This window comes from Betta splendens, chromosome 2 (assembly GCF_900634795.4).
Source record: "Betta splendens chromosome 2, fBetSpl5.4, whole genome shotgun sequence".
Lineage (NCBI taxonomy): Eukaryota > Metazoa > Chordata > Actinopteri > Anabantiformes > Osphronemidae > Betta > Betta splendens.
Genome location: NC_040882.2, coordinates 10,828,411 through 10,842,990, shown reverse-complemented (window position 1 = coordinate 10,842,990; position 14,580 = coordinate 10,828,411). Strand labels below are relative to the sequence as shown.

Here is a 14,580-nt window from a genome sequence, read left to right as displayed (position 1 = left end):
AATAATCTGACTTGATGTGCTTTTTTAATAAAAAAAAAACCCAATGAAGACGATTATAAAACAATGGCATACATAAAAATACTAAATATGTTCACAAACTAAAATCTTCGCATCAATGTCCAAATGCCACGACAAAACAGAAACTGGAAGAAAGTGTAGGATTCTTGTAAATTTGTGTAAATGAAAATAAAGAGTTGAACAGTGCAGTTGCTTAAATTAGCTGTAGCGGTACCAGTCAGCTCAGCGTCCTACGCCACCAGCAGCACAGACAGAAGCACAAAAAATAAAATTTCATCAAGGTCCAGGACTCAACAGTGTTGCTCAAAGAATCTGATGTTACAAAGTAATGTTTTCTTTCAGCTGCAGTATATCTGTAAAGTGGTTGTTTAATGGTCACAACTTTAGGTAAATAAACTTGTTTCTAGCACACAACATATCATTTAACACAGAGCCTCTGTCTCTATGTGTAGATATTCTGTTAAGAAAATCAAAAAGCTTTGTAGACATCATCAAGACTGAATAGTGTATTTCTGAGTTCTTTCTTAAGCTTATGAACACGCAAGAAAACAAATAATCATTATTTGATTGTTTAACAAATACAGATCTGAAAAAAATCAAGTTATAATAATGCTTCATGACTGCTACAGTTTGTTTCAACCTTTATTTATTATAAAATAATAAATACATGTATTTCAGCATTTCCTCATCCATTCATGTAACAATGACTACATCCTTCTGAGTCCTGAGTTTTTGCTCCTTGCAGGAACTGATTCTGAGCCTAAAACCTCAAATTCAGACAGATGAAGACTGAACTTGTGCACGTTTTAAACTACACAGTGGGTGTTGATGAGCTGGCGCGCCATCTCCAGGTTCCCACTGGTCTGGTAGATGTTTGACAGGTTGTAGGCGATCTCTCGCCTCAGATCCACCTCGTCATCAGCGATGCCCTGCAGGGAAAAGTAGTAAAGTGTACAGTAAGCGTTTCAGACGAGACGAACCGGCCAGTTCACGGAGACAGATAATTGTGTGTGGTGTCTTTACCTCCAGCTTCTCCGCAGGCAGTTCCAGGGCCTTCTGGTAGTAATGTATGGCCAAATGTGAGAGACCCATCTGGTGCAGCGCCCTACCCAGGTTGAACATGCTCTCCTGACACACTCCACGCAGGTCCACGTACCGCCACAGGAAGGAGAAACCCTGACAACACAAACAGGCTCGCACCCAATGCTGGACATGGTCTGTAATGAACAACTACACTACACAAACACTGTACCTGCAGCACCAGCGTGTGCCGTGTGGCTACATACTTCTGCGATGCCATGTGAAAGAAGGTGAGGCCCACACACAGGTTGTAGAGCGGGTTGTTGGGGTGAGTCTGTAAAGCCTGAACATACTGACCTGAGGACACACAAGAGGCGCGAGCATGCAGGTGAATCCCAACGACAACCACACGTGTGGGTTGTGATATTTTTCCACTTCCACAGAAAAGCATTAGCCTGAGCGCTTGTACCCAGAGCGTGTTTGAAGCTCCCGGACACCATGGCGTTGTGTCCACACAGGACGGACAAGGCGTGGTTGTCTGGATGTTTCAGCAGCAGGCGCAGGCAGAAGCGGTGGTGGCGCTGGTGCTGGGAGGATATGGTCAACTGGGAGGACGAAGCACAACTGTCAGCAATATGCTCACTAAAAGTCACACTCTGATCGTTGCTGTGCGAGTTAAACCTGGTTGAAAACATTCCAAAGCTGAGGCAGATCCACGTTTTCCATCAGCATCAACCTGTTCCAGAGGAAATATACTATTCAGCTTTAATGGAAAACAAAGAAAAAAGATAAACCAGGCGTACACGTGAACCCACCGGATGTAGTTATAGGCCTTGTAGTGGTTGCGGCCCAGAATGGTGGCGGACAGGCCGAAGAACTCCAGCTCCTTCCTCTTGGGCTTGTTGTCGTAGAAGGAGTAGAACTCCATGGCCGAGTCCACCAGCAGCTCAGCCTCCTCGTAGCGCTGCACGTCGCACAGCGTCAGGATGGTGCTCACCAGCAGCTGCCACCAGTCCTCTCTAGACAGAACGTTGGTTTTCCCTGAGCACAGGGACACGGGGAAATGACGCATGAGGCCAAATTGTGTCGGTAGATATAAACAGTCATAAAGAATGACGCCAAAACTTTTCGCGGTTGTTAAATGTGAGGTTTTGTTTGGAATAAAATCCCCACAAATGCCACCTGGATGCAGGGAAACGAGTATGAAAGCAGCTTCAGCTAAATGTAGACAAGTGTCCTGGTTCACCTGGAGTTCAGCTCTATTTGGAGTGACTGGGCAGGAACGAGCACAGCTTCCAGCGTGGGCCTTTAAGAGAGCAGCAAACAGCCTTTTCACCACATATGGCAACTGTTACAGTCACCAACTGCTCTGAGCTGCTTCTGCCAAGTACAGGCTCTGTTCATCAGCCAGATCAGCAAGTATGAACCCTGCAAGTCCCCAGTCTCTAAACAAGCTTTTATTTGCTACAGCCTCCTCCAGTTGTTTGTTCCCTACCCTTTGCTCCTCAGCAGGAGAAACACGTGTTTGACCAGTCCGAAGGCCAGCGAGCGACCTGTTCAGTCTAAAACCTTCCATGTTATCCAGAGGGTGCCTGTTGTAAAGCTACAGTTTTATTGCTACACGTCTTTCCTACCCTGGCAGAGGTTAATCTAGGCCTTACCTGCTTATCAAACTTTATTCTAGGACCAGGTCTCTGATTCAATCTGCTGATAAGAGGTTTGCATCCTGTAGTTTGGCCCGTGATCCCTTCAGCGCTGCTCTGTGGGGGTGGTTGGTCACATACCTGACAGCTGTCTTGGGTTTTCCTGTCATCATGTGTTGTTGTTGTTTTTCCTGCGTGACCTGTTTTTTTGTGTGTGGCTCAGTATGCAAGCGATTTTTCTCTTTGCTCTTAATAGTTATGCAACCGTGTATGTTTTGTTCTATATTACACCTGTTACATAATGTAAAAAAAATCTAGAAATTAGATTAATTGATTTCTTCTTCCTTCTTATACTATAGGGGTGACTGTATTTACCAGTGTTGTCCAGATAAGCTGCCTCGTGGTCAGCAATCTCGGGCATGATGTCTTTGACCTTCACCAGCCTCAGGTGATTCTGACCCGACGTACTTACGCAGCGCACACACACTTTGGCTCGCTGCATGGCCACCTAGAACACACACGCAGAACCATCTTCAGAACCCAGACAGGCGTTGAGTGTCGCCCAGCAGGTGCCTACCCAGTGCGTGTTGTGTTACCTTGAGCAGCATTGAGATCATGGTGATCATAGCGTCCAGGTAGTCCTGGAATAGGCCCTGAGTTTTCAGCAGCGTGGAACGATGCAGAAGAAGTTTTAATTCCTACAAACAAAAAGAGCATTTAACAGCATTAACTCTAAAGTACTGTAGAGTGGAACTGTATGTTCTTTGACTGTACGACAGCAGTATAACAGAGTGGAGCATCTACTTTCACGTGTTTGTGCTACAGAACAGCAAGTCCCTCACAGATACATGGTTGTGACAGCTGAGACGACCTGCTGTTGGACACTTTGCCATTATAACCAGTAAGTGCGACAGTACAGAATGTACAATGTCACTCAGCCATCTGGTCTCAGGGTCTGTGCATGACGAGCAGCTGTGAAACAGGGAAGCTGCAACAGCAGCAGGTCATGATGTAGACAGCGTGTTTAGGATCAGGATATCAGGCGATGTTGTGTTGTTTGGAGACATGTCCTCACCTTCTGCGCAGCCGACGAGTCCTGTGCCAGCGTCTCGCTGTCATACATGGACTCCAGGGCCTTCAGTGCGTGCTCGGGCCGGCCCAGCTGCTGCAGCAGTGTGGCCAGGGAGAGCCGGGCCTCCAGGTGCTGCGGCGCCATCTCGACCACCTTATTGTAGCTGTCTGCTGCCTCCTCCATGTGGCCCAGGGCCTTCAGGCACTCTGCAGAAGTGATGAATGCAGCGAGAGGAGCGTTTATGTAGCCGCAGCAGTTTAAAGCATTTCAAGCACGAATCACTGCGTTGCTGGGGTCACCTGCATGTCGAAGCCAGACAACAGCCAGGTTGTACTTTTCAGATATGACGAGGGCAGAGAGCAGAGGCAGAGCAGCCGTGTACTCGCCCTGATCCAGGTAGGCTTCACCTACATCAAGGTACAGGTCACCGATCTCTTCTGGACTCAGCGCCATCAGCGATGTCACCAGGCTCTGAGAGGGGAGCAACATTTAACACTGGACCCATTCAACCAACCAAGGCGTACTGTGCAAGTCCTGTTTACCTCCACAGGTGTCCAGACGCACATGTGTATGAGGCAGACCATTAGCTTCGCCTTTAGGTCCACTGGGACAGTGTCTGGTACCTGCACATCTGTAATTGTGACTGTACCTGTACACGTAAACACACGCACACACACACACGCACACACACGCGCACGTACGCGCACGCACGCACGCGCGCGCACACACACACACACACACACACACACACACACACACACACACACACACACACCCCATATTGTCAGTCAGCCTTACTCATGTGCATCTCTAACTTGCCAGCGACAATTACAGTTTCTTAGGAGTGTGGGAGAGAATTCACGGCTGAGGCGTCAACTGTGTTAGTCCAAGCAGAAACGCAACAAACCACCGTGATGCGCTTCTATTTGTTTCCCGTTTGTACTCTCTGATTCAGAATTCTATTTAAATGTCAAGATCGTACCTCCATCTGTAGCTTAAAGTAGCTATATGTAGTATATAATATAGCGATGAGTGGTACTGTACTTGTAGTCAGTAACATGGGCTTTTTTCAGTCACTATTTCCTTTTGGTTTTAAAAATAGCTGTAAATTCCCCCATTTTTGTATCCAATCCAAACATTCCTCTGTCTTGATGTCTCGTTTTTGAAGCAGCCTGTTTAAAAGTGGGCCAGCTTTGTGGTTCCAAACTTGAGTTAAGCCTAAAATAGCAGACTAACCCATTTAACTCAGTTTGTGAAAATATGTGGGCCTCGAGGAGCTTCACAACCATCAGCCCGTCTCCCGAGGTCCACTTCACTCGCTCTCATTAGCGTTGGTGTTTTTCATGAAACTGCAGGAAAGGGAAATGTTTTTTTTACCACATCAACAAACAGCGGCTCACCACTCGGCTCTGCTGTTCCCTCCTCCACAGTCGTCTTAACAGGCGTTTCCTCGGACTCCTTCTGGACCTGTGTTGGTGCCACTTGGTTTGATTTAGATTCAGAACGGACCAAAACAATGCCTGCAAACTGGACCAAGACCTAGAACAACACACACACAATGTACCAAGACAGAGAGCAACCCCCCCCAAAAAAAAACCAAAACATGAGCAAACTCATATGTACCTGCAGGGCCTCGTTGTACTTATGGCTGGCGATGTAAAGCTCAGCGGCCATGTTGATGAAGTCATCAGTAACTAAGCTGGGGTGTCGTAGCAGAGCCTCGTTTATCACGCTCAGCGCTGATGTCACGTCGTTACTCTCATAGTAACTCCTACACAGGACACACACAATTATAGAGGATCACAGTTACAACCATTGTGTTTACACGAGTCTAGACTTCATTCCATTTCACCGAGGCTTTTTTTAAAACCATCTCTCCATTCCAGTGTCTGTCTCATACTTGGCCATGTCCTTGGACAGCTGCATGAAGTGCTCGCCGTCCTCCATCGGGAGCAGCAGCAGGATCTTGCGGTAGCCGTCCATGCACTGCTTGTGCTCGCCCAAACGCATGTAGAGGCTGGAGCGCTCCCACAGGTAGCGCACGTTGGTGGGGTCGTACTTGATAGCTGTCAATCAACAGTCAGACTTAGGATTTAATTAGGAAAGTAGCGACGTGGACATTCATGTCTGACCTCATCTGACGGACCTTTGGAGTAGCACACGATTGCCTGTCGGATGTTGTCCTGCTCCAAAGACATTTCAGCCAGTCGGATCCACTCCTCGCAGTTCGAGGGGTTCAGGTGGGCGGCGATCAGGCCGAACTGCAGCCCCTTGTCCATGTCTCCTTCATCATCATAGATCATGGCTAACGTGGAGAAAGGCTCATAGGCCAAAGGAGCTGGAGGGTGAAGGATGTATTATTGGAATGATTGTTTAATTAATAACCTCTGTGGTTTTACTTGTTCAGCGCCTTGGTTGTTATTTGGTGCTATATAAATAAAGTTTTTCAATTCAATTCAATTTGATTTGGGCAGCAGAACAAATGTGGGTTTTTGACACTACAGGAACCTGTCTGTGTGAGACAGCTCTTTTTCTTACCTTGTCTTATGATCTCCATACACATCATGATGGCGTCCTCCTTCTCTCCTCTGGCGTAGCGAATGTTGGCTTCGCCCATCAGGCCTCTGAGAGCTCGGGGCAGTTTACTGTGTTGACGCTTTCCCTGGACACAGACGCACAGTCACAAGAAAACACGAACTAAAAACTGGAGTAACACACCTCAACAGGTACATTCATACTCTTGTCCTTACCTTCATCATCTTCTTATTTTCTCGGTTCAGCTCCATTTCCAGAGCAAACACATCTCCGGCAGATACATCCTCCCCTTCACCATCATCATCATCATCCTCCTCCTGTAGCTTCTTCTTCCTTCGCCCGCCTCTCCTCCCTTGCCTCCGTTTCTTCCGTGCCACCTTTGCCTCCATCTCCACCTCTGTCTCTGCCTTGTCACCGGCCACCTTATAATCCTCATCATCTTCATCATCAACGTAGCTCAAACTGTCCTCCTCTTCTGAAGACTTTCGTTCAGATGTTTCACCCAGCATGGAGGCGAATGCTAGCTGGACCCCAGGGCTGACCCCTTCTTCGGCTGGTTGGGAAAGAGAGACAGAGAGCGAGGGAGAGAGAGATCTAAGTGAGGACAGGCCATGCAAGCTGTAATATACAGTAATACAACTGCAGTAACAGCCAACAACATCTTAATAAGAAACAATTATTAAAATGATGACTTTTCTGACAGGTTCAACCTAAAGACTGGGTCACTATAAGCTAGTAGAAATACTCTAACCCATATACCCACGTTTAGTTATCATTCGTTCTGTGTGATGCTCAGTTTCTTTCTTTGTTAGGTCTCGATTAAGACCATTGTTTGTGCAGTGCCTCTTTGATAATCAAAAAATCCAGACAGAAACATAATAACGTAGACATAAACAACTATAAAGTTGAGAAATGTATTAACAAGTGTGAGGTCACAGTAAGACATTTTAAGGGTTGATTCTTGTATTTAACTGTTCCAGTGGCATATTAGTCTGATGCTGGTGTAAAATCAGATTATGTTGAGAGAAACTGGGATTATTTTATTCATGGCTCTGTTTGTGCCGTCACTTTTTCTCCTGAGGGCGTTTGTTTTTGTTGACAGCTCACAATCCTCCGCTGAACTCAAACGTCCACGCGATCAGTTCCCCCTCACACAACCCTGTGCTGGGAGCCACATGTTCACATTTACCGCCTTTTCCCGGGGTCTGTGCAGAGGTGGAGGCTTGAGCGTCATCCTCCGCATCCTCACATGAATTCCCTGGTTCCTGAGGGGGGACATTCAAAAAATCCAAGTGAGCTCACGTTTATCGGAGAGAAAACCGGTGACAGTTAGCCATCTCAGCCAGCTTTAACTACGTAGCTAGCCAACGTAGCGTGCTACCAACCAGGTATCTGGTTCTACTGTAATGTACGTTTCACCTTTGACTTTCGCTCATCTCTTCTCCTGTCAAACTCCTCAAAAGTGATCTTCCCCTCCAAATAGTCAATGAGCTCGGCGCTGAAACCAGACATGTCTGTCTTCCGTCTGAGTTCGTCTGAAACGTGTCTTTAAACTAACTAATGAAACTTTAAAGCTGCGTCACATGGCGCTGTAGCGGTTCAACGTCAAGATTTAACCAAAACAAATAAAACCTCCTCAACCCTGACTTCAAATTACCACTAGGAACATGCACGCCGATCTACAGTCACGTGACATACAAAAACTTCCGGGTTGCAATTCTAAAACATAAGGCGCGTTTTGGCGGCATCTAGTGGTCAAAAAGGGCAATGACACACTACACGGTATAGACGAAAATATAAAAACTACAATACAAAATATATTATTGTTATTATTATTATTATTATTATTATTATTATTATTATTATTATTATTATTATTATTATTATTATTATTATTATTATTATTATTATTATTATTATTGTTGTTATTATTATTATTATTATTATTATTATTATTATACTCAAGTTGACCTGGCTGTACATCAAACATTTATATACTAGTATACGTACGCATAAATTAGATTATAGTATTGTAGCTTTCAAAACACAAAAAAATAAATCATTATATATTGGTCTAGATATGATTTGGCTTCAGCTTTTATTTGTTATATTATTATCATAATATAAGGACTGTTATTATATGAATATGCAGCTGAAGCGAACATAATTCAAAATTAATGTGACATGTTTGCTTTGTCACCAGCAGCTAGATTTACGTCAGAGTATATCTGCTGTGTTCAGTGTTCATTGTGGCAACTGCAGCTGCTCATTCATCTCAAGCCTGATGTGCTCATGTGTTATCATTTTTTCTCCACTGACAGGGAAGAGGAGAAGAAAAGGGTTGGAGGGAAGAGAGGCGGAGGGTGTGGTTTCACCCTGGCGGATCATTTTGCCTCTTGCTCCTGACCTGATTTCCTCTTAGTGTGTTCATCAGTGCACGCTGATGCATCTCATCCATCAGAGTCAAACACTTATGTTTGTTCAGGTCCTGGACGGTCTGGGCTCAACTGTGTGATGTCTGCACCTGAAGCCAAGTGCAGGTGGGTAAAAAAGGGGGGATGGTTGTGTCATTATTTACTCAAGACCTAAATGTATTCACATCCAAATAATCACATAGACATGTAAACATGTGATGGAAATCCTTTCAATTCTCTTATTGGTTAAAAAAGTAGAGTATCTTTAATTTAATTGATTAGTTTTACTTCTACCTGAAGATTGTAAAATATGCATGTAAGTAATACAAGTTCTTTCTTTCATAATAATGTGTTGATTATTATATGTATTAGCTTAATTTACCAAAATATTCTGGTTCTGGATATGCAGCCTCACACTCAAGAGACTCAAATGACCTTGCTTGTTGCAGGGTATTTAATCACACAAATGCAGAAATTTAACTTGTGCCTGTTTCTCCATGTGATTATATTAGGTTTGTAGATTAGTGAAGTCTGTAGCTCACAACATCCATCACATGTAGGTGTGTGCACAACAACAGGTGCTGGTATCAGTGTAAATAGTGAACCGTCCTGTCTTCACGCTGGTGTTTTTGTATATATGTGTGTGTGTCTTTGTTTTTGTCTCTTATCAGAACCAATTTTCGCTGCTCAGTTGGTCGGCACAAAGACTCGGGCCGAGCGTCATAACAACCACTGTTCTCTCACCTCATATCACCATTCGTCTCCTGTGCTAATTCCGGTCTGTGTAATCAGCATCAATGCTCCGAACCTCATTTTGAGAGGGGCCCGTCTCACACAGGATTTTCTTTTGTGCTTCAAAATAAAATGAAAGTAAAGTGGAAAGAACGGCAGGCTCTTTTTTATGGCCGTGGTTATCCACCATCAGCAGCAGGCTCCTGAAAAACAAATACAGCAGCTTCTATCACTCCATTTATCCACTTCCTTTCTTCCTGTGAGATTTGTCGACTCCTTCTTTTTTATGGCGGCATATTTCATGCAGCTACGACCCAAGCCCGGCTTCAGCCATGATGGACTGCTGTGCAGAAAAGAGACAGATTAGCACCTGGACTCATTTACTACTGAGCTTTGTTTTGTACGATCTTCCTGATATAAGTCAGGCCTTCACAAAAACACATTTGGAGGGCAGCACATGCTCCAGAACCGTGTGCACTATCGTCCCAGGGCAGTTGGCAGCATTGTTATATCTTGCAGATATAGCCACATTCATATGTCACCAGCTACATCTTCTTTCCAGGTGACTGTGGACTCTGCCTTCCAGCCACCATGAACGTAACCCCTGGCAGCTGCACGGCAGAGATGCCCTACGGATTCCAGCCCCGACTCAAAGGCCTGTACATCGCTGCCGAGCTCTTCATCGCCGTTCTGGCCATGATTGGGAACGTTCTGGTTTGCCTGGCTGTCGCTCGCAACAAGCGACTTCGCACGGTCACAAATTACTTCCTGGTGAGGACCTCACGTGCGTCGTGTTGCTATCACATAAGCAACTACAGAATCTGAAGGTGTTTTGTGCCCCTGTGCGTGCGAAGGTGTCTCTGGCGGTGGCGGACATCCTGGTGGGCCTGCTGGCCATTCCCTGTGCAGTGCTCACAGACCTGGGTCAACCTCGGCACGACCTGCCCCTCTGCTTGGTGCTGCTCAGCATCCTGATGGTGCTCACACAGGTACAAGTTGACCAGTGGCCATGATCAGCCACTAAAACATTGTCATAACAAACCTACGGGATGTACTGTAACAGAGAAGAGTGTTTTCTTTTATCTCCTAGAGCTCCATCCTGAGCCTGTTAGCGGTAGCCGCAGAGCGCTACATGGCCATCCTCCTGCCCTTCCAGTACCAGCGCGTCATGAGTCCCAGGAACGCCCAGGTGGCTCTGATGGTCACGTGGGGACTCGGGGCCATCACCGGCACCGTGCCGCTGATGGACTGGAAAAGGCACCCAGTGAATGCTGAGTAAGAGGATGGAGGCCTGAGAGGGGGATGAGTATGAGTTTATAGGAAGTAGGTGAGGGAGGAAAGCTGGATGAATGAATGCTGGGTGGAAAGATCAGTGGACGAGTGAGTGGGACTGTTGAAATGACGGGATGGCAGGAAGAGAGAAGGAATGACTGGGTGTAGAAGCTTTATACAGGACACTCTCAGCTCTTCTTCACGGTGTCTCTGTCTTTCCAGCTACTGCATCTTCACCTGTGTGGTGGACATGTCCTACATGGTCTACTTCAACTTTTTCTGCTGCCTCCTGCTGCCGCTCGTGGCCATGTTCGTCATTTACGGGCACATCTTCCTCACCGTCCGGCACCAGCTCAAACGCATAGCTATGGTCAGCGGAACTGCAAAGGATGTGACCACTTCTGGTAGTGGGAGCACTGGGACAGAGGTCACTGGAAGTTCAGGGACGAGCACTGGTGCTAAAGTGCACGCGAGAACAGGACAAGAGGGAGACAAAGACCAGAAGAGAAAATGTGATGCTGATGTTGCTGGGCAAGAAACTGAGTCCGGTGTCATGTCTTCTATTGAAACCGATACCGCTGCAGTCTTCACAAAGCCAGGCTGCAGGACGGACTCTGGTTCTGCTCCACAGCAGTCCACCGTGGGAAAATGCAAGGTGAGCATACGTCAGGAGCTGAGGAAGGCCACCTCCTTCTTCCTGGTCCTGTTCCTCTTCATGCTGTGCTGGATGCCCATCCACATCATCAACTGCATCCTGCTGTTCTGCCCGAACTGCGAGGTCCCAATGAGCGCCACACTCGCCACCATTTTGCTTTCCCACGCCAACTCGGCTCTCAACCCGATCCTGTACGCTTACAGGATGAGGTCATTCCGACGCACGCTGATAGGCATGTGGAAGGGGACGTGGTGCGTCGGACTGAGACACCATTAACACCAGCACCACAGTTTTAAAACGTACCTGACACTGAACAAACAGGCACTGCGTGAATTTTGAAGCATAATAGAAAATGTATATATGATATGTACTGTATACTGTATCATGTGTGTGCTCTATGTATATATGGCCTGTTGTTTTGGGGCAGAGGTTGATTTACAAATTTGGGCTCGGAGACACAGGGGCCCTTTAGAAGTATGTAACAGTACATTTGTATTTTATTCAACACCCTTTTTTAAATAATAAACTGTTTATAAACTACACCACTCATTCTGTATTCTTATATAAAGTAATAAATACAATAACAACCATAAACAATTCACAAGGGGTTTTGATGACATATAGTTTTTCAATTGAAGGTGTGCACACATACACTAATTTATAGACTGTTAAGAGAATTTTATTAAGCTGTTTTTAAATTGTGTGATAATGAAGGTCTGGACATTTCTGTGGCTACTTTCAAGTTGCTCAATAGTTTGAGTGAACAAACATCAAAGCAGAGCAGAGTTAAATCAACATAACTGCGTGCTTTATTGATATACAGTAAAGCATTTTATGATACAGTAGTAAGGCATATATTTGGTGGAATCTGATATGTTGTGACGTGTTGACAGGTTATTTGAGAAAGGATGTGACAATGAAACAAATGTTAGACAATAAAAAACAAAGAAAATCAAATCAAATTCAGTGTCTGGATCAGAAACAAACTCTTGGATCATGCTGAAGATATGATGCCAATAACATGTGTAATGTCAGAGAATCTCTGAGTGGTTATAATTAAATAAGGATGGATTTGATTTAGTCACACATGCCAATGCCTCACGGCACAAACCAAAGAAAAAGCTTCGTAACCAAACAAAATGTAACACTGCTAAATAAATGCATCCTCCACACACAATCAACAAACATCTAGTATATTCCAGGAGTATGACAGTAGTGCACACGGATCAAACTGATTCATGAAATGCAGTGAATGCGTCTGAACATTCAGATCGGAGCCTCCTCCAGTGCAGTAAAACGTGAATATTAGGATGATGAGGTGAGACGAATGATCTGACAGGACTTAATCTTGCTGCAGATATTTAAAAAATAAAGACAAAAACACAGAAATGCAGTCGTAGTCGGGTTTTGTTGGAAAAACATTCTTCTTAGTTAGTCTTCGAGTAAATCTGACAAGCTGTCAACGCACAGAGCTGCACTCAGGCCCAAAAATGATCATTGGACAGAGTCTTATAAAGTCTTAAAATGAAATAAACCAGTTCAGTAACTAGGATGAAAGGCCTGATGCAGACACATGAACAAGTTAATGCAACACACCTTTAGTCTAAAAGTCTAGTTACCCATAACTATGATCAGCATGGAAAGGGAAAACATTTTTCAAGAGAAATATTGTTTGACAATATGTAGAATAACAAATTATGTTTTATGAGTCTATTCAACTGCACATTTGTCTCCCCGACAAACAAAACACCATCGTCTGGTGTGTTGTTTTTATTTCTACTGCTGTGCATTTGTTGCATAAGAGTTCAAATGATGTCCAATTAAATCAAATTGTTTCCCACAGTGCGACCTTGTTGACTTATCCACGTTCTGATTCAGGCCTTTACACCATGAGCTTATGCACACAGTCCATGGTGCTGAAAACAAATACAGAGAAACCTGTTTCCATAGAGATGCTAAGAATGGGGAAGATGAATAGATGGATGGATGGATGAACAGATGGATGGATGAATAATAAAGTGAGGTTTGGCCGAAGCCGAAAACAAACCAAAGAAAGAAAAAAAGATTATCGGTAAAGTTAAAATTAGGCACCACCACATACACACACGCACAGACACAGACACACACACACATACGCAGACAACGTACTGTAAAGATCCAGGATGCCTGCATTACCTTGACAGTAGTGTACGCTGTTATAGAAAGACGGTTCCTCTTAGAAAGCACCCATAGGATTACAATCATTCTCTTTTGATACAAATGTCTGAAATGCTTCTGCGGTTACAAAGAGATGGCAAAAAGACGACCACAATGAATGTTGTTTGTTTCTCATCTGTCTTCGCCCCCCAACCAAACATGTTTTTTTTATTTTTTTATACAATTGCATAGAAGTTTAAAAACCGGCCTCTGGTTAATAACAAAACAACGTCAGGACGTTTTAAGAAACTACTTAAATCTACAAGTTATAATGTTTTTCTTGTTTGATTTTTTTTTTTTCAAGCCGTTGCTGGAACCGCAATCTTTCACAAAAATAGACGTTATATATTCTCGTTGTAAACTCTGTTTTCCAATCCAGTTGTTTCGACTAGAAAAGCATGCGACGGGGGGAGGGAGGGGGAGGGGAAGAGGGAAGGGAGCAATATCAGAAAGGCAGGGCCTCGTGCTGTTCGGCGCTCTGCTCGTCCGTCATCACGCTGACCAGCGACTCCATGGCCCGGCCCAGGTCATCGGCCATGTGGAACAAACTGCCGATGCTGGGACCTGGAGACGAGAAGAGGCGTCATCGGATTACAGCCAGGAAGCTCAGCACTGGAACACACACACGTCATCATCTATATACTTGTACATCTACAGGAAGTAAAATGGTAAATCATATCATCTATAATGTTGGACTGTCTGACTCGTCATTGTGACATTTAGCAAATATCTGTTGATAACTACATAAAAATGTGGTTCTGTTGATGTTTTATTTGCAGGCTGCAAAATACAGTGCGAGTTCTCCAAATGACCCGTGTACTTCAGTGTTATATTAGTTTTCTGTACAGTTCATGTCTGTTGGTCCAGAGGAACAATGCACCATGTTTAAGAAACAAGAGGGTCAGTTGGGACTATGGATGTACAGTACTTATAGTCTAAGCGGTTTTTAAGAAGACACAATTGATTCCAATTCGACGCGGTGCTTGTAGGATATAAAATGCATAAAATATGCAGCATATGTAA

General features: G+C 44.7%; 3 protein-coding genes across 25 annotated transcripts in view; 1 reads left to right on the top strand and 2 right to left on the bottom strand.

The window, feature by feature from the left end:
• Positions 1-647: 647 nt before the first annotated feature.
• On the bottom strand, positions 648-7,985 carry gtf3c3 (general transcription factor IIIC, polypeptide 3). Its single transcript, XM_029129957.3, has 19 exons — positions 7,708-7,985; positions 7,478-7,553; positions 6,504-6,841; positions 6,292-6,415; positions 5,900-6,091; positions 5,654-5,819; positions 5,377-5,524; positions 5,154-5,292; positions 4,296-4,402; positions 4,053-4,224; positions 3,757-3,959; positions 3,278-3,379; positions 3,057-3,189; positions 1,854-2,079; positions 1,720-1,774; positions 1,508-1,643; positions 1,271-1,395; positions 1,042-1,194; positions 648-947 (listed from the first exon to the last, which is right to left on the bottom strand). The coding sequence occupies exons 1-19, from the start codon at positions 7,798-7,800 to the stop codon at positions 825-827; spliced, it is 2,811 nt and encodes a 936-aa protein (XP_028985790.1). The 5' UTR covers positions 7,801-7,985; the 3' UTR covers positions 648-824.
• Positions 7,986-8,456: 471 nt separating this feature from the next.
• On the top strand, positions 8,457-12,501 carry LOC114843428 (adenosine receptor A1-like). Its single transcript, XM_029129971.3, has 5 exons — positions 8,457-8,828; positions 9,997-10,205; positions 10,289-10,423; positions 10,525-10,709; positions 10,929-12,501. The coding sequence occupies exons 2-5, from the start codon at positions 10,026-10,028 to the stop codon at positions 11,635-11,637; spliced, it is 1,209 nt and encodes a 402-aa protein (XP_028985804.3). The 5' UTR covers positions 8,457-8,828; positions 9,997-10,025; the 3' UTR covers positions 11,638-12,501.
• The window catches only part of dmd (dystrophin), a 192,541-nt gene continuing 190,108 nt past the window's right edge, over positions 12,148-14,580 (bottom strand). For 22 of the 23 annotated variants that reach the window (XM_055507109.1, XM_055507106.1, XM_055507114.1 and 19 more), the window contains one exon: positions 12,148-14,121. In XM_055507109.1, coding sequence (XP_055363084.1) covers positions 14,003-14,121 — 119 coding nt within the window. In that variant the 3' untranslated portion in view covers positions 12,148-14,002. The remainder of the gene's footprint in view (positions 14,122-14,580) is intronic. The other variant, XM_055507113.1, reaches the window with a different exon arrangement.